Consider the following 23,960-nt stretch of genomic DNA (forward strand, 5'->3'; position numbering starts at 1 on the left):
TTTTAGGAAAATTTGTAATAATTCATATAATATAAGCTAATTACAAGGACAGCTGAGCTAACATCAACATCTCTGTGGTTGTCAGAGATAAATGATATACAGAGATCAATATAAAAAATGATTATGGTTTTGTTGTTTTCTATTCTTTTCATGCTGATTCTGGGGACAGTTTTGAGCCAACAAAGCAGATTCTACTATATATATATCTATATATATAGATATATATATCTATATAGATATATATATAATATACAGTGGGTACGGAAAGTATTCAGACCCCTTTAAATTTTTCACTCTTTGTGTCATTGCAGCCATTTGCCAAAATCAAAAAAGTTCATTTTATTTCTCATTAATGTACACTCAGCACCCCATCTTGACAGAAAAAAACAGAAATGTAGAAATTTTTGCAAATTTATTAAAAAAGAAAAACTGAAATATCACATGGTCATAAGTATTCAGACCCTTTGCAGTGACACTCATATTTAACTCACATGCTGTCCATTTCTTCTGATCCTCCTTGAGATGGTTCTGCTCCTTCATTGGGGTCCAGCTGTGTTTAATTAAACTGACTGGACTTGATTAGGAAAGGCACACACCTGTCTATATAAGACCTTACAGCTCACAGTGCATGTCAGAGCAAATGAGAATCATGAGGTTGAAGGAACTGCCCAAGGAGCTCAGAGACAGAATTGTGGCAAGGCACAGATCTGGCCAAGGTTACAAAAGAATTTCTGCAGCACTCAAGGTTCCTAAGAGCACAGTGGCCTCCATAATCCTCAAATGGAAAAGGTTTGGGACGACCAGAACTCTTCCTAGACCTGGCCGTCCAGCCAAACTGAGCAATCGTGGGCGAAGAGCCTTGGTGAGAGAGGTAAAGAAGAACCCAAAGATCACTGTGGCTGAGCTCCAGAGATGCAGTAGGGAGATGGGAGAAAGTTCCACAAAGTCAACTATCACTGCAGCCCTCCACCAGTCGGGGCTTTATGGCAGAGTGGCCCGACGGAAGCCTCTCCTCAGTGCAAGACACATGAAAGCCTGCATAGAGTTTGCCAAAAAACACATGAAGGACTCCCAGACTATGAGAAATAAGATTCTCTGGTCTGATGAGACCAAGATTGAACTTTTTGGCGTTAATTCTAAGCGGTATGTGTGGAGAAAACCAGGCACTGCTCACCACCTGCCCAATACAATCCCTACAGTGAAACATGGTGATGGGAGCATCATGTTGTGGGGGTGTTTTTCAGCTGCAGGGGCAGGACGACTGGTTGCAATTGAAGGAAAGATGAATGTGGCTAAGTACAGAGAGATCCTGAAAGAAAACCTCTTCCAGAGTGCTCAGGACCTCAGACTGGGCCGAAGGTTCACCTTTCAACAGGACAATGACCCTAAGCACACAGCTAAAATGACAAAGGAGTGGCTTCGGAACAACTCTGTGACCGTTCTTGACTGGCCCAGCCAGAGCCCTGACCTAAACCCAATTGAGCATCTCTGGAGAGACCTGAAAATGGCTGTCCACCAATGTTCACCATCCAACCTGACAGAACTGGAGAGGATCTGCAAGGAAGAACGGCAGAGGATCCCCAAATCCAGGTGTGAAAAACTTGTTGCATCATTCCCAAGACGACTCATGGTACAGCTAGTACAGTACTAGCTCAAAAGGGTGCTTCTACTCAATACTGAGCACAGGGTCTGAATACTTATGACCATGTGATATTTCAGTTTCTCTTTTTTAATAAATTTGCAAAAATTTGTACATTTGGTTTTTTTTCTGTCAAGATGGGGTGCTGAGTGTACATTGAGAAATAAAATGAATTTTTTTGATTTCGGCAAATGGCTGCAATGACACAAAGAGTAAAAAATTTAAAGGGGTCTGAATACTTTCCGTACCCACTGTATATATAAATAAATATAAGAAACTGACAATTTTGTGAGGGAGTACAGTCAGTAATATATTGAGAATTGGCCAAAATATATGTTGCTCTGTATCTACATTAACATGACACAGTAAGATACACATAGGAATTAAAGTCATTTTTAAGTCTGAAGAAACAAGTTACAACATAATGAAAAGCTGACAGGACAAAAACCAAGACATGAAAAAGAAGGAACTCTCTGTAAGCCTCTGTGATAAAACTGTGGAGCAAGGTCGGTGGTGCAGATCAGGGCAAGAGTTTAAAACCATTTCTATAACCTAGTGTTCCCAGCAGCACAGTGGCCTCAGAAATGGAAGATGTCTGGAAAAAACAGGGCTCTTACAAAGTTTGCTGCTCAGCCAAATTGAGTAAGCAGACATTGGCAGGAAGCATTAACATGGTCATTATCATTCATCTATAGAGCAATATCCAGATAAAACTGACAGTAAAATATAACATATTTCATTTTCAACCACATTTAAATCACATAGGGGAGACCGGGGAGTTTAACACTTGACACTTTGAGCGCTTTTAACTCAGTGTGTTCAAACTGCTATACAAACTAGCTTCACGTTTCTGCTAAAAAATGGCCTAGAAAATGCCTGTGCAACACAAACAGAAAATGCATGGCTTAATGTCAAACACAAGGAGTGAAATGTTAGAACTGACCCCATAATCTGGGTCAGTTGTCAAATATCCCTGCTCCCTGCCGATCAGAAATTGGGGGATACCATTTCACTTTGTCTTCCCCTCCCTTAACCCTCATCTGAGATGGTATCTTCCAGATTCTAATGGACTGAACACACCTGATCCAGGTAATCCAGTAGGGCAGGGATTTTTCGAAAACAAGCAGGACAGTGGCCCCCGAGGACAAGGATTGGACTCCCCTGATCTAAAGTCATGTTGAGATTGTTTTCCTGGCAACATACCTGCGATGTCAACCCTGCAAGGGAGGTTTATTCTCAGGTTTAGTTATTGTAAACAGGAAAACCTCTCAGATATAATCAATATTAGACCATGAAGTTCGTTCAACTACAATGGCACGGTTTTTAGGTTGTCCACTGACACTGTGCAATTATAGCAAGACAAGATTTAAAATATAGCGCTGTGTGAGTAGTAGGACCCTTTGGCTAATCTGACCTGTTCATAATAGGTTTATTCAGGAGGGCACCATCTACTTGAGTAGCTCATTAGTGACTCATTGTAAATGTTGAACAAAAAGGAGTCCTCCACTGACAAATACACAGTCAGTGTGCATTACACTGAGCTTTTAAGCTACTGGCATTTTCCTTTATACAATCAGAGAAATGCAAAACATCCAGGGAAAAGTGTTGCAATGTAATTGGGAAAGTGTACAAAAAACATACTTCCTGTTTTTCATCATTTTCCCAGGCCACCTGTGTGTGGTGCTTTCTTTTGCTATTGCAGGTAATATAAATGACAGTTGTTAGAAGAACTGACATAGCCAGATATCCTTAGTCAGGATTCGAACATCCAGCATTAATCATTTGATCTTGGTCATCTGGGATTTAAAGATGTCCAATTCATTATTGCACAAACAGCAAGCAACCCCCCACCAAAAAAAGCTTCAATACATGATCTTTTTGATCTTGATATTCAACACGTTCTGCTGCCACGACGTGCAATTTCTTCAGTGTTAAGGCTGCGAGCGCAGTCATCCAGGTCTGTCTTGAGCTTACTTGCTTCAGGTCGATCTTCTGGCTTCTCACTCAGCAGTGACCTTATAATGATGTACTGCAACATTGCAAAGAAAAAAATTGTACTAAATGTGAGGTGTCCTTCTGCTCATATTCACATTTAAAATGGGAGCACATCTGTTTCATCAGACGTGTGAAAAATGCAGCTAAAACACTTTCTGTGTATTTGAGCCATTAACCAGCTCAGTTAAAACACTGATGTACCTCGTGGCGAAAGCAGCATAAAAACCCGTCAGGCAGTTTCCGTCTTCTGACATCAGCCCAAATCTGTTTTCAAAAAAAAAAGAGAAAGTACATGTAACTACCCTGGTGCACCCAATAAGCTACTGATAAACCTAACAAGCCCTGTTGAACTTTAACAATAATAAAACATCTGAAGAAAATATCTGGCACTTAAAAAAAATAAATAAATAATGCATGAACGACTCAACTCACCATCTGTTTTTCATGAACGGTGTTGATTTTCCACAGAAGTTCGAAATATATCAGCCCCAGAGAAAATATATCAACCTTTCGGTCATAGGTTTTCTCAGTCTTCTGTCGTGAAATAAAAACATAATGTCTTCCTTTGACAACCACTGTTTAATAATCCACATGAATATAAAGTTAGTGTAGACCATCTCACCTGCTCAGGAGCCATGTAGGATGGGGTTCCTTTGTACACTGTTCTCTCCATCAGGTTCTCAGCATCGTCGTCATTCTCAGCAGTGACCAGACCAAAATCCCCAATCTTCACTTCTCCTTCCCGCCCAAACATGATATTTCCAGGCTAATCAGAGCACACCAATAAACAAACATGTAGCTTCATGATATGATGTAATAAATGCTGACTTTATCCACTTCCTCTCACCTTCAGGTCTCTGTGGATGAACATTTTGGAGTGAATGTACTCGACTCCACTGACTATCTGCTGAGCAATGATGAGACTTTCTTCTCTTCTCTTGCGCAGAGATTTCTTCACATTCTGAGTGTTTTTCTCATCTATCCACACTCTGAGTGTTTTAGTGTCACAAAGCTCCATCTGAATGTAGAGGTACTTTGAAGCTGAATTACCAGAAGATCTAGAAAAGTAAGAAAACACGCTGAAACAACGTAACAGAGAGCAATTTAACATCCCCTGAAATGTGTCATTGCTGACCTCCAGTGATTTAACTTTCCACCTTGCTGCAGTGATGAACAGGTAGAATAGAGAATATTTCTGACACCCACCAATGACGCTGAGTGTTATCGGAGGTGAAACAGGCCTGAAACTCCAACCGGAGAGAGCAGCCTCATGTTAGGTTTAATTCTTTAATGTGGTTGAGACTTACTGAGAAGTACTCCAGCTGCCATCTGCATCTTCCCATTGATATGCTGAATCCTCTACCCAACACGTGAAGTATCGAACAATGTGCAGGTGACTGAGATCTGACAATGCCTTCACTTCTCGCAGAGCTATTCTGATCCAAAGTAAGAAAACAGCTGTTAAATATGTTGGCTGACATCTGCAGCTGACACACTGGACAATGAAAGGCTCATGAAAAACTTGAAAGAAATCATGGGATGGCTAACTTACTCATTATAACTGGCAATCTTTACAGCAAATTGCTTCCCCTCTAGTTTTCGTGTTACTTTGAAAACACAGCCAAAGGCCCCTTGACCGATGCACATTATAACATCAAATTCTGATGTAAATCTGTTCCTGTTGGAGCAACGGATAATACAGAAATGTCTCCCTTATTTTACAATGGACAACAACCAAAACAAACATCAAATACTGAACATGCCAATATTTAGTTTTAATTCTCCATACCTGAAAGTTTCTGATTGGGTTAATGTCATTTCACTGGCACTTTTTCCAGGTTTCGTTTCTTCAGATGTAATGTCATCCTTAATGAACAAATACATGACGATATAGAATTTACATTACAGGAAAAAATTTTTTACCAAATGATAAACGTAAAATAAACTCTACAAAGAGTTCAGTGTACCTCTTTGGTGTTTTGACAGGCGTTTCGCTCATGTGCTGCAGTTCTAACGAGACAAGTCAACTTATATTTTGCCAACACCAACAATAATAATTACTAGCTCTATAGCACAATTAACATACAGTTCATTGTTAGGATAAAAAATAATTAGTGAAATTGTTCTTGACAATTAGTGACTTATAATGTACTGGAGCTCTAAGACAGCTCTCTAAGGGTAACTTACATTATTTTGGGCTTCACGTCAGGGTTTTGTTCCTTTTTAGTTGGAGAAAATATAGAAAATAATAGTCAGTCAAACATAAGCATTTACAGACATCACTTTGGTTTACATATTGTAAAGGTAAATCTTTGGCAAAGTAAATGAAATGTCTTTGGCTGTAATCAATTATTTCTGTACTTCCAATGCAAAATCTGCCCACTAACTGTAAAACACACATTTACATTTTCTATTTATTTGTATTTAATTCTGCACACATACAGACCAAACCGTAAGTATCTGGACAGTGTTTGATACAGTGGCCAACAAGGGCAAACGCGCCGCAGCGGCCAAAACACATGCGAAAACACACGCAAGAGAGAAAACAACGGAAGTGTGCCAGGCCGACAGGGGTCGCCGAACTGACGGATGCTATGAACAAAGTTTGGCTAACTTTTACAGAGGCGACATTTAAAAAAAAAAAAAAAAGGTACGTTTTCCGTTTATTTCTTTTTAAACACTTGGCCGTCACGTTTTACAATATTATAAAAGTAGAGTATTGTAAAACGTGACGGCCAAGTGTTTAAAAAATAATAAATGGAAAACGTACCTTCAAAGGTCCCACCCTGCAAAATCAACCCCCCATACAGCTCCACCCCCATGTCTCCCAACATTGTATGACACTTTTGATCAAGTAAACAAATGTAATAGAACATTTTTAGCACATATTAGCGCACATGAGAACAATCATCAGAGGATGCTCATTATGTTGCAATTCAAAACTATACACATATGCACAGCCTCCGAAATGAGACGCGGCTATCACTACGTGTGTCTCTCGCCTCTGTAAAAGTTCTTCGTTCATAGCATCCTTCAGTTCGGGGTCCCCTATCGACTTGGCGCACTTCCGTTGTTTTCTCTCTTGCATGCGTTTTGGCCGTTGCGGCGCGTTTGCCCTTGTCGGCCGCCGTAGTTTGATCTTTATGATCCCCTGCTTTAGCTTATTCAATTTGAAATGTGTTCCACATTAAAGAGCCAGGTCTAAGCTTTGACTAGGTTTAATACACAAAAAACACCAGGGTCCCGAAATTCTGTCTTGAACCCATGTGTTCTAAATCCTACTTAGGTTTTTAGACCATGACATTTTAATGTACTGCAATTTATACAATGCACTAATCATCACACCAAGACAACCAATAATGATAAAGTATCTTGGGGTGGATTTGTTTCCTTTAGCCTCTTGGAGAGTTAGGTGTGCCAAGACAAAAACACACCTGATCCTTTAAAGAGTCTGATGATGAAACAACAGGATTGCTTGTAGCTGTTCCACTGATTTTTGTTTTTCCATCACAGGGTACACTTGGAGAATCCAAAAAGAGATATTAATAAAATATGTTCACATATTATCAGTCTCTACACTCTATCATCAGTCAGTGACTCACTGTGTGCATGGTGTTGTAGACGGCTTGGCCAGAGCATCATCGGACACAGCTGACCAGGAAGACCGCTGAAATACAAACTGATCTTTAGCCGTTTATTGTACAATTACTTTGCATTTTAATTATCTTAGCCTCAACTAATTTGCATGCTGATGTGTGGACTTTTACACCTATTTTGTAGTGTCATTTACCACAGTCTTAAATTTCCAACCTGAATAATAAGCCACTACAATTTCTGCAACTTTTTTGATCATTATTTAAGCCAGGGACCAGGAGTGAGTAGTACTGCGTAGTACTGTATTTTGAGTTTTTTTTTTTTATACCTTGTGATATCCAGACTTGGCTGCAACCTCTTTATCTTCCTCCTCTGTTTTCCCGGTTTTAGCTTGATGCTTTTCACCAGAAATCACGATGCTACAGCAACAAAATAAAACCTTATTTAATACATTTCAAATGGTAATTAAACAGTTTATTAGGATGCAGTGTGGACACAGTGCAGCATTAAACCTTTCCAGTGTGAGCGGCTCAGGCACTCTGTTCCTCTGACAGGATCCATTATTGGGTGCAGTGATGGATGGAGTAGGATTTTCTGCTGTTTTCTGAAAGGAAATATAATCGTGTTTTAGTAATTACTGCCATCTCCCAAGTTAAACACATGAATGACACACTCTGCATGTAATCTTTTAAAGACAAGGCAGCAATCTCACCACTGGTCTGTGATTTTCCTTCTCGCTCACATCACTCAGGATGTTTTTAGCTGCTGGGCCCTTTTTGGCAGGACCATTGATGGGCCTCAGGACGGATCTGATAAAGGATTATCAAACTTATCACTGTAACCAAGCCTCCCTGTGTTGTTTTTATCTGCAACTGATGCTTCATTATCGCAGTTACTGACAGAGCTAATGCCTATGTAGCAGCTAGCATGTGCCTTTATTTTTGCAAGAAGCTCGTTTAACGAAGTACAGTCAAAATAAGAGATAACTTTTATGACATTAAAACACAAAAACATGACATTGTTTAGCAGTATTATTACTCACCTTTCAGCGCCCTTATGTTTCAGCACTGAAGCTACTCTGTGGTCATGTTTGTTTGTTTTTTCCATCCTTAGGCTATCACTATGTAGCCGCGGTTAACAATATGCAGCTGCTTACACTATGTAGCAGCGGCTAACAATATGCAGCTGCTTACACTATGTAGCAGCGGCTAACAATATGCAGCTGCTTACACTATGTAGCAGCGGCTAACAATATGCAGCTGCTTACACTATGTAGCAGCGGCTAACACCTATGATAACATAAATGTGATAAATGTTAGTCGCAGCTCCACAAGTGTCCCCACATGGTCAAATCTTATTGGGTCAAATTTAAAGTGCGCTCGCTTTCCGTTCCCGTTAATGTTGCGTTCAGGGAACACGGTAAATGGTAAAACGATCAAAGTTTAAGACTCACATGTTAACAACGACCGGTCTTCACGAGAATCTTCTGCAGATGTGGGACGTCCTTATTTGTTTTGGTTTTCCTATTTTTTATATAACTAAGTGCTAGATCGAAAAATCCCACTTCCCTGGTGTAATTTTGGTTTGAAAGTGGCTCGAACGCAATTAACAAGTTGAAAACTCGTAACTCTTGACGGAGGTAAACGCGGCAGACGGGGGTCTCTTCCTCTCGTTTTTTAACTACTGCTGGCAGCTCCTATTTCGACCACAGCGCCATCTAGTCCATGTTAGTTAATCTCTGCCACATGAACCATTTCACAGGCTCATTATTGTTTGTGTTGAAATGTTCCAGTCTTCCTAATCCTAAATTCCTCATTCCTAAATTTTTGATCACCTTGAGCAACACTTACTACACAAACATTAAACTCCTGATAGTGCTTATGTAAACTAGTTATAGCCTCCCTGCTATGTTTTTTGATGAGTTCCACTCTCTTTGAATTTGTTATAAACATAATATAACATCTTCTTAGTTAAATTCTAAAATCTACGCCTGTCTGCAGATTGTGGTGCTAATATGAAGTATGCACCTCCTGTTTTCCTTTAGATCTACATGAGCAGGAACACAGACACAACACAAACCATATGTTGTTGAATTAACCTGAGACCATTCACCACTTGAGAGCTGAAACTGATTCAAAGCATATCAAAACATTTCTAATATTATTCACTTTGCACATTTGATGCACTCTCTGTAGCTCTTCTGCCAACAAGTATGGCCCAGGTAATTTATTTTCCACATCAAAGGATCCAGAAATAATGGTAATATCTCTATTATGGCCAGAAAAGGCTGTTGCCAAATCCACTTTTTCTCATTTAACCCTTCCAAGTACCCGTATTGGAAGTCCATTTACTCAAATGCTGTACCCCAGTGTAGAGGAAATATGAGGGAAATATTGGACTCTTTATTTCACTTCATTTGCATTAGTTACTAGCTGCTACTATAACATATAAACATATGTGCTTAAAAGATTGAGACAGTGTTAGTTAGCAGCATTAGTTTTAAGTTATCTGATTATGCCCTAAAAATTGCATTGCTCTTGAATTGTGGTTCAACATAAGCATTTAAAGAAAAAACTAATGACACTGGCCTGGACAAAAATTATGGTATCCATCCATCCATCATCTATACCTGCTTATTGCTAATCATGGTCACAGAGATCTGCTGGAGCCTATCCCAGCTCTCTTTGGGTGAAAGGCAGGGGTACACCCTGGATAGGTCACCAGTCCATCACAGGGCCACAGAGACACACAATCTCACACACGCACACACTCACTCCTATGGGCAATTTAGAGTCACCAATCAACCTGACATACATGTTTTTGGCATTCGGGGTTGCCACATCGGATCAGTTTTATGCCGGATGCCCTCTCTGACGCAACCTCAGTTGCCGAGGCTAGCTGCCCCTGGTCTTCCAAGTTGATCTCCCATCCAAGTACTAACGAGGCATGGCCCTGGGAAGGAAACCAGAGTACCTGGAGAAAACCCACACAAGCACAGGGAGAACATGCAAACTATGCACAGAAAGGCCCCTGCTGGGTTGCGAACTTTCCCTTCAGTGCTAGCCACTCAGGCACCATGCTCCCCATGATGGTACCCATAACTTAAAAGGTTGTGCAATGAAATATAATAAGAATAAGAAAACCTTTATTTGTCCCGCAATGGGGAAATGCATTGTTGCAACAGTAAGTACAGTACACAGCAGAGAGCCAGAAGTAGCAAGATGTGAGATAAATAAAAAATTAAAAATATTAAAAAAGTACTAAGTGGAATAAAACTATGAAGCTACAAAAACTATAAGTATATACAGTATGTGCCTATGGGTATGTACAGTATATGGACATCACTGGATATATAAATAAATACCAGGTAAAGTGACTACAGTATATTGCACTGATGTGATTTACATTATACTACACTATTGTACATGATCACAGGAGATGGATGACAAATGTACAGTTAGCAGTGATCAGTGTAGAGTCTGACGGCAGCAGGAAGGAAGGAATCTCTCCTTCACACAGCGAGGGTGAATCAGTCTGTCACTGAAGCTGCTCTCCAGGGCAGACAGGATGTCCTGCAGGGGGTAGACTCATGGTCCAGCATAGAAGCTAGTTTAGCCAGGACCCTTCTGTCCCCCACCTCCCTCACTGAGTCCAGAGGACAGCCTAGGACAGAGCTGGACTTTTTGATGACCTTGTCCAGCTTCTTCCTTTCTCTCTCCGTGATGCTGCTGCTCCAGCAGACCACACCATACAGGATGGCTGATGCCACCACAGTGTCATAGAAAATCCTCAGGAGTGCCCCCTTCACCCCAAAAGACCACAGTCTCCTCAGGAGGTAGAGTTGACTCTGGCCCTTCCTGTACAGTGCATCTGTGTTATGAGTCTAGTCCACGAAGTCCTGCATCAGTCTTCTGTACTCCGTGTCATCGTTGTCCGTGATAAGCCCGACAATCGCAGAGTCGTCAGAGAACTTCTGCAGAACACAGCCGTCCGTGTTGTGTCTGACGTCTGCAGAGTAGAGGGTGAAGAGGAAGGGGGCCATGATGGTCCCCTGGGGGGCCCCCACACTGCAGGTCAGGATGTCGGACACACTGTCCCGGGCTCTCACAAACTGGGGTCGGTTTGTGAGGTAGTCCAGGATCCACTCCGCCAGGTCAAAGTCCACACCAGCCTTCTCCAGTTTGTCCCTTAAAAGCATAAAGCTATATGGTATTGAACGCACTGGAGAAGTCAAAGAACAGAATTCTCACAGCACCGCCAGGCTTCTCCAGGTGTGCCAGAGCACGGTGAAGCAGGAAGATGATGGGGTCCTCCACTCCGATGCCGGGTCGATAGGCGAACTGCAGCGGGTCCATCGCTGAGCTCACCACGGAGCGGAGGTGGCGCAGGACCAATCTCTCCAGTGTCTTCATCAGATGGGACGTGAGAGCCACCGGCCTGAAGCTGTTGAGGTCTTTAGCGTGCGGTGTCTTGGGCACTGTTGCCACACAGGAAGTCTTCCAGAGCTGTGGTACCACCCTGAGCTTGAGGCTCAGGTTGAAGACATGCTCCATAACTCCATACAGTTCATCTGCACAGGACTTAAGGAGCCTGGAGCTGATGCCATCTGGTCCAGCTGCCTTCCTAGCCTTGATCCTCCTCAGTTCACTTCTCACCTGGGCTGGTGTGAGGGACAAGGGTGGGCAGGGGGGCAGTGTGCTGGGGGGGTGGGTGAGTCCATGGATCTGTGAAGTGGTGGGGTGATGGGGGTGGGCCAGAGGTGTGAAAGGCTGAGGGAGTGGGGCATTGTCAAGGTGCCGAGGAGAAGGCCTGCAGTTGCATGGGGGGAGGAGAGGGTGATTGATCAAACCTAAGGAAATGCAGATTTAGATCGTTAACCCACTGCAGATCCCCCTCAGCCTGGGCATGAGGTGCTTTGAAGCCTGAGATGGTCTTCAGGCTCCGCCACATCCCACTGATGTTCTGCTGCTGCAGCTGCTCCTCCATCTTCCTCCTGTAACTGGCCTTCCCCTCTCTGATCTTTCTCCTCAGCTCCTTCTGTACAGTCCTCAGCTCCTGAATGTTTCAGGTCCTTCCACACATGTTCATTAGGCTTTAGATCAGGGCTCATAGAAGGCCAGTTAGATTAGTGTTTCAATGTTTTGTTCTTAGCCATTGTTGCATGGTTTTAGCTGCGTGTTTTGGATCAATATCCTGTTGGAGGACCCATGACCTGTGACTGAGAATAAGCTTTCTGACACTGGGCAACACATTTTGCTCCAGAATGCCTTGATAGTCTTGAAATTTCATTGTACCCTGCACAGATTCAAGACACCCTGTGCCAGATGCAGCAAAACAGCCCCAGAACATAACCAAGCCCCCTCCATGTTTCACAATAGGTACAGTGCTCTTTTCTTTGTATGCTTCATTTTCCCTCTGTATAGAGCATTTAGCTGATGTGAATTCCAAAAAGCTCCAGCTTTGTCTCATCTGTCCAAAGTGGACAGAAGCTTTGTGGCTTGTCAATATGCATTTTGGCAAACTCCAATCTCGCTTTTTTATGATTTGCTTTATAACAGTGGAGTCCTCGCCATCTTCCATTAAGTCCACTTTGGCTCAAATAGTGACGGATGGTGCAATCCAACACTAATATACCTTGTCCTTGGACTTCACCTCTAATAATCTTTGGAAGTTGTTCTGGACTCTTTGGTTACCATTTGTATTATCTGTCTCTTTGTCATCAATGTTCCTTTTATGGGCCATGTCCAGGGAGGTTGGCTACAGTCCTGTGGACCTTAAACATCTGAATAATATGTGCAACTGTAGTCACAGGAACATCAAGCTGCTTGGAGACAGTCTTTACCTTTAACGTGCTTGTATATAATTGTTTTTTTAATCTCCTGAGACAACTCTCTCCATAGCTCACTGTGGTCCACATTCAGTGTGGTACACACCCTGATACGAAACAGCACAGTGACTACTTTTCACCCTTTAAATAGATAGACTGACACCAGTGATGTCAACTACAGGACATACTTTAGTTTCATGTCCCTATGGTCAAATTCTTTCCAATCTACCATCATTTTTGTCCAGGCCAGTTTCATTAGTTTCTTTTTCTTTAATGCATCTTTTGACCCACAATTCAAAAGCAATGTCTGATTTTTATTAGTTAATTTTCAGCAAATTTTTATTTATTATAACTTTTGTTAGTTTCAAGTTATTTCAGTGACTAATGTGGGTTTATCTTTAATGGAAGGGTACCAACAGTTTTGTCCATGTGTTTATGTCCCACACTCCTTGACACAGTCAACACCTGCAGCAGGTCTCTCAAATGGTGTTTGCACTAATTGCAGTGGTAATAAAGCAAACCATATTCCCCAGGATAACATTGATTTATTTTCCAGATTAACATATTTAAGACAAAGAAAAGTCAATAACGTGACATCACAGAAAATACAGCACTTTCATTTTCACTTTCACTTTCAGACCAGAATAAACCCATCACCCGCTGACCCAGATATTACTTGCCACATGATTATTTAGAACAAGAAAGGAGTTACTTAACTTAAAAGTCACTGTTTAAAATCATGATACTGTTTGATTTTGTGTTTCATTCACTGATTTTTAAAACCCATATTTTAAAGTTGTTCACTACTCACAGGAATAGTGATTTAATCTACTGTCTGCATGTTGTCCTTGAGCAAAACATAGAACCACAAACCGCCAACCACTGCTGTCTGTCCATGTCTGTATTATGAGAGCTCTTATAATACATCTCCACCACAGGTGCATGATTGTGTAGTTGGGTGAAAGTGAGGCCTTGTGAACTGCTTTTTAAGGATGTCAGGTTAAGGTGCTGTAAGTGCAGTATGCTAACCATTTTCACATAAAACCGCTACAACATACCACAATCAAGTCATTTCATGAAGGCACAGGCATCAGAAGACAGATTTCAACCCCCTCAGAAACATTAAAGGCCCCTATGATCTTCACTGAGTTACATTCTGCCGGTCCACTTTTTTTTTGGCTATGACTGTCTGAGCCCACTTTTCCATCTTTTCCTTCACTGTACTTGCTTCAGGTCGATCCTCTGGCTTCTCACACAGCATGTGCTTAATTATTTGGTTCTGCAAAGAACAATAAGAACAACATGTGACACCTCGGTACCAACATTAGTAAATGTTGGCATACTGAAATGTTTCTGAAGTTAGACTTCGCAAAATTTCTCATTTTGTTCTGACAACTGACCAATTTATTAAAACTGAGATTCATTTCTTCTCAAAGCAGTTACTAAATACTGTATGTGCCACTTGATATTTGATGTTATTCACATACACACAGTAACAACCCTGTTTTGACTCCTCATGTTTTGAAGCATTAGAAATATATAATTGTTTTAAAAGTGTTAAACCCCGTACGTAAACCACCCAGGTATTATCTCAGTGACCAACTAACCAACTGGCTCCCTGTTGGAAATACAGGTGCTTGTAAATTAATTAAGATAACAAACTTGTGGTAATGTACCTCTTGGGGAAAAGTGAGTAGAAACTCTGTGGGGAACTTCTGACTTCTTGCATTGTTCCAAATCTGGTATTCATGCAGTAACAAAGGGACATGTTAGCCTGAAATCAACTAATAACTAAACACAAAACAGATTAAATATTACATATTAAAAAAAAATCAATGTTATGTCATATGTGTTTATTATATATTGTTTGATACATACTAAAGTGAAAATAAATAAACTTTTGTAGTTAGCTGTGTTCATATTTGTATATCACTGACATTAACCTATGTAATAAAGTAACACTGTCAAGAAAAGTCATTTTTGCAATGTTCGATTATGTATATAGGAAACTCACCATTGCTCTTTCATGGCCAGTAGAGAGTGTCCAGAGAAGCTCAAAGTATATCAGTCCCACAGCAAATATGTCCACTTTTCGGTCATAGGTTCTCTCATTCTTCTGTAATAAAATACAGATTGTGAGCAAGTGGCACTTCAGTAGCCTGATGTGTCCCATTAATGAGTACAATAGATGAAACTGTATTTGGAATATGAACCTTAAAGGGCTCTCTGCTTACATTTGCAATTAAATGTTAAAATAATGTTCTACTAGTTTTAAAGTTATACACACTGTGACTGCCTTATGACTGTAAAACAGCAAGAGAGTGTCAGATACTGGAAGGCTTGAGGAAATCATGGTGCGCATAGAGCTGCAGGTAGTAAGCAAGCGATTTAAAAGTTTTAATGTGTAATATTTTAGATCTACATAGGGAGCGGGTCTCATTTCACAGAGGCAGCCATGTTGCACCACCATGTTTCTACAGTAGCCCAGAATGAACAAACCAAGCACTGGCTCTAGGCAGGGAATCATGTTTTGATTTAAAAGGTGACTGCCATCATACCCTCCCTTGTGACTACATGGAAACAAGGGTGCTCAGAGGGTTGCATTCTGCAACCTCACCACATGCATTTAAAGCAATAACACGCAAGAATAAAATGCTAATGTAAACATAGACCATCACCAACTCACTTGTTCAGGAGCCATGTAAGATCTGGTTCCTGTTTTGTTTGTTCTCTCCATCCGGTTTTTGTCATCTTCATTTTCATTGGTGACCAACCCAAAATCTCCAATCTTCACTTTTTTATCCTGCCCAAACATGATGTTGGCAGGCTAACCATTGAAAAGCAAAAGCAGCAGTTAGGTCTAATTCAAATCACATCGATAAATGATGTACAATACAAAGACATGTGGTCAACCTTTATCCATTGGAATAGCAATTGTATAAGACCTCAATGCAGCAGCTATTTTGTTTGGTTTGAATAGATAAAACATCTTAAACCTAATTTTAGAAAATGGGAACACTGAATATAATATTCAGATGATTAATAATAATAACCTGGCCATGAGCTTTCAAAAAATATTTTCTTTACTCAGCCAGTAATAAAATTCTGATGGGGAAGTATTTGATGCTGGCCTAGTATAAAATCAGCCATATAAAAGTTTGTCTTTAAAAGATAATTAAAATGAGCTCAAGTAGGAGATCTTATTCAAATCACTTTAGTGATCTTATTTGTCCTTCATTGTAATGCCTGACTATTTACTGTAGAAGATTTTTTTAGCAAGTGGCAGTACACATTAACACATTAACACAGTGTGTAGAGGGTCAAAACTGCCTGTACTCATGTTTGGTGACTATAAATCTAAGACAGAGGATGAACTATGTCTCACCTTAAGGTCCCTGTGAATCAGCTTTTTGGAATGAATGTACTCAACTCCACTGATTATCTGTTGTGCAATGTTTAGACCATCTTCCCTTCTCTTGGTGTTTTGTGGAGCTGTCTTGTTCTGCTCTTTTATCCACTTATTAAGTGTTTTGGTATCACATAATTCCATCTTAATATAGAGATACTGTGATTCTGAATCACTGATGGACCTGTTAAAGAAAAGAAAAAGGTGAAATGGCACTCAGTTGATTTTAGTACACAAGTCCAGTAACAGTATATGAGTGGATGAGACTTACTGAGAGAAACTCAAGGTGTTAGCGGCACTGTCCTGCTTGTATTCTGCATTCTCCATCCAACAGTCGTAATATCTAACAATGTTTGTGTGATGGAGGTCTGATAATGCCAACACCTCTCGCAGGGCTTTTCTGATTGAACAGTTACATGAAGAAAATGGGTTAATTAATAACAATCATGGAACTATCTTGTAATACATCTGTTGCTTTACTTGAACATACAGTATGTCCTTCTATGCACTAAAAAAACTGCACTGCATACTTGACTTACTTTGTACCGCGGACAATCTTGATGGCATAATTCTTGTCCAGCAGTTTCTCTCTTGCTCTGTAAACATGACCAAAGCCTCCTTTTCCCAGACTCTCAATGGAATCATAATCTGATGTAAACCTGCTGAGATGAACAAAATTGTTAAATGACACAGTGGCATCTTGTACATTATTGTCCATCAATAATTCAGAGAGACAGGCTGGCAATTGCATTCATTGTGTTTGAATGTTTTTCATACCTTGACTGAGGTGATGTTTCACTCACACTATTTGTCGTGCCATTGCTTTTGACAGCATCCTTATAGAATAAAACATATACACAATAAGGATTTAAAATGCTGAAAAAAAAAATTCTTAAATTGTTAGTAAAATTACAATGCTCTGACAATAAAGCTGGACACACAACCTTTTACCAGACTACACAACATGTCATCTACCATGTCAAAAAAAGCCAAGTTCTCGACTTTCCACAAATGGAGTAAGATGTCACTAGTATAGCTGTAACATTAGTATTTCTAGCTTCCTATAGACAACCAAATTCTTTATTCTAATACTACTAATAATAATGATGTAGAAAATTCAGAGGTGAACTTTTTTTTTTTTTAACTATCACATTTTTTTTAAAATTCTGAAAGAAATAACAGACCTCCTTCTTGGTTGGGCTTGATGAATCTCTGAATACTATAGAGGAACTATTACTTGTTGCCGCCCTTTGTGATGATGGGTCACGAGACCTGCTTAAAGAAAACAGTAGGAAATATCAGTAGACCACAGCTTTTTCAGTAACAAGTGTCATTAAAAAGACTTACAGCGAACTTGATGTTGTAATGGTGCTTTGTTCTGATGAGTCACTGGTGTCCCTATAATAAAACACCAGACATAAGTACAGCTTCCTCAGTGTATAGCATACTGATACTGATAGTACAGTTACACAGTTAGAATACTGAAGTCCAGTCTGCTTTTCTCTTACATTGTAGTTAGTGGAGCACCATCTTCAGAAGCTGTTGATCTGACAGACATCTGAAATGCACAGAAAACATGTTTGACATTAGATATTATATATATATATATATATATTTTTTTTTTAAATTAAAACGATTTAACTGACATAAAATAACAATTTACAGTGGTGTGAAAAAGGTGTTGGCCCCTTTCCTGATTTATTTTTTTTGCACGTTTGTCACACATTAATGCTTTAGATCATAAAACAAATTTAAATATTAGTCAAAGATAACACAAGTAAACACATCATGCAGTTTTTAAATGAAGGTTTTTATCATTAAGGGAAAACAAAATCCAAAACTACATGGCCCTGTGTGAAAAAGTGTTTGTCTCCTAAACCTAATAACAGATTGAGGGCCACCCTTAGCAGCAACAACTGCAATCAAGCGTTTGCGATAACTTGCAATGAGTCTGTTACTGCGCTGTGGAGGAATTTTGGCCCACTCATCTTTGCAGAATTGTTGTAATTCAGCCACATTGGAGGGTTTTCAAGCATGAACCGACTCATGCCACAGCATCTCAAGCGGATTCAGGTCAGGACTTTGACTAGGCCACTCCAAAGTCTTCATTGTGTTTTTCTTCAGCCATTCAGAGGTGGACTTGCTGGTGTGTTTTGGATCATTGTCCTGCTGCACAACCCATATTTGCTTCAGGTTGAGGTCACGAACAGATGGCCGGACATTCTCCTTCAGGATTTTTTGGTGGACAGCAGAATTCATGGTTCCATGTATCACAGCAAGTCCTCCAGGTCCTGAAGCAGCAAAACAGCCCCAGACCATCACACTACCACCAACATATTTTACTGTTGGTATGATGTTCTTTTTCTGAAATGCAGTGTTACTTTTCACCAGACGTAATGGGACACACACCTTCCAAAAAGTTCAACTTTTGTCTCGTCAGTTCACACAGTATTTTCCCAAAAGTCTTGGGGATCACCCAAGATGTTTTCTGGCAAAACAGACAAACCTTCATGTTCTTTTTCCTCAGCAGTGGGTTTCGTCTTGGAACTCTGCCATGCAGACCATTTTTGCCCAGTCTCTTTCTTATGGTGGAGTCTTGAACAGTGGCCTTAACTGAGTCAAGTGAGGCCTGCAGTTCTTTGGATGTTCTTGTGGGTTCTTTTGTGACCTCTTGGATGAGTCGTCACTGCACTCTTGGTGTAATTTTGGTTGGCCGGCCACTCCTGGGAAGGTTCTCCACTGTTCCATGTTTTCACCATTTGTAGCTAATGGCTCTCACTGTGGTTCGCTGCAGTCCCAAAGCTTTAGAAATCACTTTAATTGAGTCTGGAAAAAGTTATACTTTCTTTCTCATTTATTTGTGAATTTCTTTGGATCTCGGCATGATGTCTAGCTTTTGAGGATCTTTTGGTCTACTTCACTTTGTCAGGCAGGTCCTATTTAAGTGATTTCTTGATTGCGAACAGGTGTGGCAGTAATCAGGCCTGGGTGTGGCTAGAGGAATTGAACTCAGGTGTGATAAGCCAGAGTTAAATTATGTTTTAACAGGGGGGGCAAACACTTTTTCACACCACTGTATATATTGTATATTTCACCTCAGTGAAACCATTTTATTAAAAAAAGACGTTTGATTATTAGGAAGGTGTTTACACTGTTCTATGTAATTATAATCAATGATACAAAAAGACAATAAAATATTAAATACCTTGCTGTCCCAGTCTGACTGCTCTTGAAGAGCATCCCAGGCCAGCTCAGCTGCGTTACGTTTGGCTTCCTGGGCAGACTTACCATCACCCACAGGGTACTCCTTGTCATTCATCTTTACTATGTAGAAAAACCTGTGTTGGGTTTTGAGGAATTAGTTTAGATCAACTGTGTTACCACTGGTTTCATATTAACATTATTCAAGGATTAGCACAGAGTATCTGTCTGCTGTGTCTTCAGGTTACAGGGTCAGTTTACAGATGTTGAGGTTGAACTCACGTAGGGTCGTGAGGAGGACCACGTCTGTCCTTTTCAATGAATGAATGGCTCAGTTTTTTTTTCTGACAGTAGTGGTTGATGAATCCTATGAAATTGGTCCTTGGAGAGCTCACTCTCAGATCTCTTGTCCTGTCACTGTAATAAACAAGTGACATTACATAAACACAGCATTACAAGTAACACAGACATCAAAATTAAACCCTGTACTAGCGTTGTGATTTACGTACCTGATATCATTAACATTTTGTGTTAATTCCTCACTTTGCTGACCAGATGCAGAGTTGGATATCTCATCTGCAGTCTTCAAAATAAAGAATCATTTTGAGGTGGTTCAGACAATGGATGTGACCTATATAGTATGTTACACTCTAGACCACACTAAGTTTTTAGATAATAAGATAACAACAAATATACACCAAGGAGTCACAATGCCATGAATTGGTGCTCTCTACATTGGACAACAAAAACAGACACAGAAAGGAAGTAAATAAAAAGGTCAAATAATCTTACAGATCTGTTCTCCTCCAAGCAACGCAGGGCATTTTTAGCCGCATTCTGTTTGGCTTCCTTCTTGCTCTTCCCCACACCAACAGGATATGCCTTATTATTCATGACTGCCCTTATGGTAAATCTGAGAAGATATTAGAAAATAAAATAACATAATATGATGTGAATGAAGTTGCGTAACAAAGGTGTGAATCTGTATTCATGCTCAAATGTGAAGTTATTGACTCCAACCACGCTCGCGGCCCTGGTTCAGGGACCAGACTGTATCTGTTATTACAATGCAACCTCCTGCTGGCATGTTGAAAACCTCACAGAGCATGGAGACGTGAGTCATAAAATAAACTGTTTGAATACTTTTAAATGTCGACAATCAACTATGCTGTAAGAGGAAGTATAATCTTGACTGAGTCATCTGAGTCTGGATATTTATTCTTCAACAAAAATGTCAGGGCACTTTTAGCTGCATCATGCTTGGCTTCGTTCTTGGTCTTCCCAACAACCCTGAGTCTACACCATTAGAGCCTGACCAAAATGGGTTTTTTGGGGCCAATGCTGAAATCAGATATCGATATACTGGCCAATATTATTTATGTGTATATTATAGTACAGTACCAGTCAAAAGTTTGAATACACTTGCAAAGGCAATGGCCTTTCAATTCGTGTGTCCAAACTTTTGACTGGTACTGTATATAGAAAACAGTATATATAAACTGAATATATATATTTAAACGCATTTTAAACGCACATTAAAAAATGTTAATATCTGTGGTATATTGGCCGATACTAATACATCTGCAATAGCCTCATGTTGGCCGATAAAATTGGCAAAACGATATACAGTGGGTACGGAAAGTATTGAGACCCCTTTAAATTTTTCACTCTTTGTGTCATTGCAGCCATTTGCCAAAATCAAAAAAGTTCATTTTATTTCTCATTAATGTACACTCAGCACCCCATCTTGACAGAAAAAAACAGAAATGTAGAAATTTTTGCAAATTTATTAAAAAAGAAAAACTGAAATATCACATGGTCATAAGTATTCAGACCCTGTGCTCAGTATTGAGTAGAAGCACCCTTTTGAGCTAGTACAGCCATGAGTCTTCTTGGGAATGATGCAACAGGTTTATCACACCTGGATTTGGGGATCCTCTGCCATTCTTCCTTGCAGATCCTCTCCAGTTCTGTCAGGTTGGATGGTGAACGTTGGTGGACAGCCATTTTTAGGTCTCTCCAGAGATGTTCAACTGGGTTTAGGTCAGAGCTCTGGCTGGGCCAGTCAAGAACGGTCACAGAGTTGTTCCGAAGCCACTCCTTTGTTATTTTAGCTGTGTGCTTAGGGTCATTGTCCTGTTGAAAGGTGAACCTTCGGCCCAGTCTGAGGTCCTGAGCACTCTGGAGGAGGTTTTCTTCCAGGATATCTCTGTAGTTGGCCGAATTCATCTTTCCTTCAATTGCAACCAGTCGTCCTGTCCCTGCAGCTGAAAAACACCCCCACAACATGATGCTCCCACCACCATGTTTCACTGTAGGGATTGTATTGGGCAGGTGATGAGCAGTGCCTGGTTTTCTCCACACATACCGCTTAGAATTAACGCCAAAAAGTTCAATCTTGGTCTCATCAGACCAGAGAATCTTATTTCTCATAGTCTGGGAGTCCTTCATGTGTTTTTTGGCAAACTCTATGCGGGCTTTCATGTGTCTTGCACTGAGGAGAGGCTTCCATCGGCCACTCTGCCATAAAGCCCCGACTGGTGGAGGGCTGCAGTGATAGTTGACTTTGTGGAACTTTCTCCCATCTCCCTACTGCATCTCTGGAGCTCAGCCACAGTGATCTTTGGGTTCTTCTTTACCTCTCTCACCAAGGCTCTTCTCCCACGATTGCTCAGTTTGGCTGGACGGCCAGGTCTAGGAAGAGTTCTGGTCGTCCCAAACATTTTCCATTTGAGGATTATGGAGGCCACTGTGCTCTTAGGAACCTTGAGTGCTGCAGAAATTATTTTGTAACCTTGGCCAGATCTGTGCCTTGCCACAATTCTGTCTCTGAGCTCCTTGGGCAGTTCCTTTGACCTCATGACTCTCATTTGCTCTGACATGCACTGTGAGCTGTAAGGTCTTATATAGACAGGTGTGTGCCTTTCCTAATCAAGTCCAATCAGTTTAATTAAACACAGCTGGACTCCAATGAAGGAGCAGAACCATCTCAAGGAGGATCAGAAGAAATGGACAGCATGTGAGTTAAATATGAGTGTCACTGCAAAGGGTCTGAATACTTATGACCATGTGATATTTCAGTTTTTCTTTTTTAATAAAGTTGCAAAAATTTCTACATTTCTGTTTTTTTCTGTCAAGATGGGGTGCTGAGTGTACATTAATGAGAAATAAAATGAACTTTTTTGATTTTGCCAAATGGCTGCAATGACACAAAGAGTGAAAAATGTAAATGGGTCTGGATACTTTCCGTACCCACTGTAGCGGTCAGGCTCTATACAACATTACATACTGCTCTCTGGGTGTATCTGTAGAGGAATGATCACATCTTTGTTAAACAGGAAACTTGACTTAGCTCTTAGGCATTAGAGCAGTTAGGCTGGATTGAGTTATATGAATGTCCACACTACCACTGTCAGCCTCTAGGAGTTTACATCCCCACTCACAATCCATGTTGTGAAACTAACACAGTACTGAGCTACTGCAGTCTTCCCATTGTCATACCTCTGTCACTTTTACCTGATCACTATTTACTGTTCAAAGCCAAGATGTTACACAACACAGGTGAAACTGATCCTGGGCTTATTCCAGCTGTTATCTGCTGTGATTAAAAGGTACATTAACATAAAAAAACATCCCTTATTTAAGTCAGCTGACTTTATGCTACACCGCCCAGGTCTGCTTCTATTTGTTGTATGTCATGTGTGTTGTTGTATGTCATGTGTGTTGTTGTATGACGTGTGTATACGACAGATACCTCATGAAATAGGTATCTGTAGGTAAGGCACTGATGATCAGATGCTTTTTAGTGACCATTACTTAGTACTGATCCACCACCACACGACCCCCAGTCAGCCATGTCACCCCACAGAAGATCAAATGAAGTCATGCACAACCAGGATAGCAGAAATGTTTTCAACTCACGTTTTAATATGGTCAGGTCCTTCAGACGCTACGTCCTCATAATTCACTCTACAACGTATTTTATTTGCATACTCGTTTAGTCTCCCGACGTAGTTTTCAGGTTCCATCGTAAATGATGCAATTTAAATAGGATAAAATGTGCAAAGAAAGCCCAGCTCTCACTGTGCGGCTCTGTGCTCCAGTCCCATCCTCAATCTGCTGCCACCTCTGTGTTTCTGTCTGCCCGGTTTCGTTTTACGGAGGTTCATAGGTCTGTAGGTTTCATTTCCTCGACTCTACGTCATTGTGCGGAAGCTTTTTAGTGCCAGTGTTAACAAATTCACATTACAAAAACAATAAATGGGCAGACATCAAATAATAATCACAGAGGTCAATAA

General features: G+C 40.5%; 2 protein-coding genes across 5 annotated transcripts; both read right to left on the reverse strand.

Annotated features, from left to right (window-relative positions):
- Positions 1-2,016: 2,016 nt before the first annotated feature.
- Positions 2,017-8,617, reverse strand: LOC113131930 (eukaryotic translation initiation factor 2-alpha kinase 3-like). Of its 2 annotated transcripts, none has more exons than XM_026309698.1 (16): positions 8,271-8,617; positions 7,941-8,037; positions 7,741-7,832; positions 7,557-7,647; positions 7,237-7,301; positions 7,069-7,153; positions 5,822-5,853; positions 5,602-5,644; positions 5,424-5,500; positions 5,187-5,312; positions 4,942-5,070; positions 4,482-4,692; positions 4,257-4,400; positions 4,067-4,165; positions 3,836-3,898; positions 2,017-3,668 (listed from the first exon to the last, which is right to left on the reverse strand). In XM_026309698.1, exons 1-16 carry the CDS (start codon positions 8,333-8,335, stop codon positions 3,531-3,533), a joined length of 1,557 nt encoding a protein of 518 aa, XP_026165483.1. In that variant the 5' UTR covers positions 8,336-8,617; the 3' UTR covers positions 2,017-3,530. The 2 variants fall into 2 exon arrangements, with proteins under 2 accessions (XP_026165483.1, XP_026165482.1); XM_026309697.1 differs by having other exon boundaries at positions 4,067-4,168.
- Positions 8,618-13,584: 4,967 nt separating this feature from the next.
- LOC113131929 (interferon-induced, double-stranded RNA-activated protein kinase-like) lies at positions 13,585-23,804 on the reverse strand. 3 transcript variants are annotated; one of them, XM_026309695.2, is made up of 16 exons: positions 23,584-23,804; positions 20,455-20,575; positions 20,172-20,245; positions 19,945-20,079; positions 19,667-19,799; positions 17,970-18,019; positions 17,809-17,859; positions 17,646-17,733; positions 17,239-17,297; positions 17,001-17,123; positions 16,733-16,861; positions 16,441-16,645; positions 15,742-15,882; positions 15,070-15,171; positions 14,732-14,794; positions 13,585-14,334 (listed from the first exon to the last, which is right to left on the reverse strand). In XM_026309695.2, exons 1-16 carry the CDS (start codon positions 23,688-23,690, stop codon positions 14,197-14,199), a joined length of 1,719 nt encoding a protein of 572 aa, XP_026165480.1. In that variant the 5' UTR covers positions 23,691-23,804; the 3' UTR covers positions 13,585-14,196. The 3 variants fall into 3 exon arrangements, with proteins under 3 accessions (XP_026165480.1, XP_026165481.1, XP_026165479.1); XM_026309696.2 differs by having other exon boundaries at positions 17,001-17,120; positions 17,646-17,736; XM_026309694.2 differs by having other exon boundaries at positions 17,646-17,736.
- Between the last annotated feature and the right edge of the window lie 156 nt (positions 23,805-23,960).

This window comes from Mastacembelus armatus, chromosome 15 (assembly GCF_900324485.2).
Source record: "Mastacembelus armatus chromosome 15, fMasArm1.2, whole genome shotgun sequence".
Lineage (NCBI taxonomy): Eukaryota > Metazoa > Chordata > Actinopteri > Synbranchiformes > Mastacembelidae > Mastacembelus > Mastacembelus armatus.

Coding starts and splice junctions, on each gene's coding strand:
- LOC113131929 (XM_026309694.2), bottom strand. CDS start 23,690: ATGGAACCTGAAAACTACGTCGGGAGACTAAACGAGTATGCAAATAAA. Junction 18,020..19,666: donor AGTCAGACTGGGACAGCAAG/GTATTTAATATT, acceptor TGTGCATTTCAG/ATGTCTGTCAGATCAACAGC. Junction 15,883..16,440: donor TGATTCACAGGGACCTTAAG/GTGAGACATAGT, acceptor TTCAATGGTTAG/CCTGCCAACATCATGTTTGG.
- LOC113131930 (XM_026309697.1), bottom strand. CDS start 8,335: ATGGAAAAAACAAACAAACATGACCACAGAGTAGCTTCAGTGCTGAAA. Junction 5,501..5,601: donor CCTGTCAAAACACCAAAGAG/GTACACTGAACT, acceptor TTGTTCATTAAG/GATGACATTACATCTGAAGA. Junction 5,071..5,186: donor AAGATTGCCAGTTATAATGA/GTAAGTTAGCCA, acceptor ACTTTGGATCAG/AATAGCTCTGCGAGAAGTGA.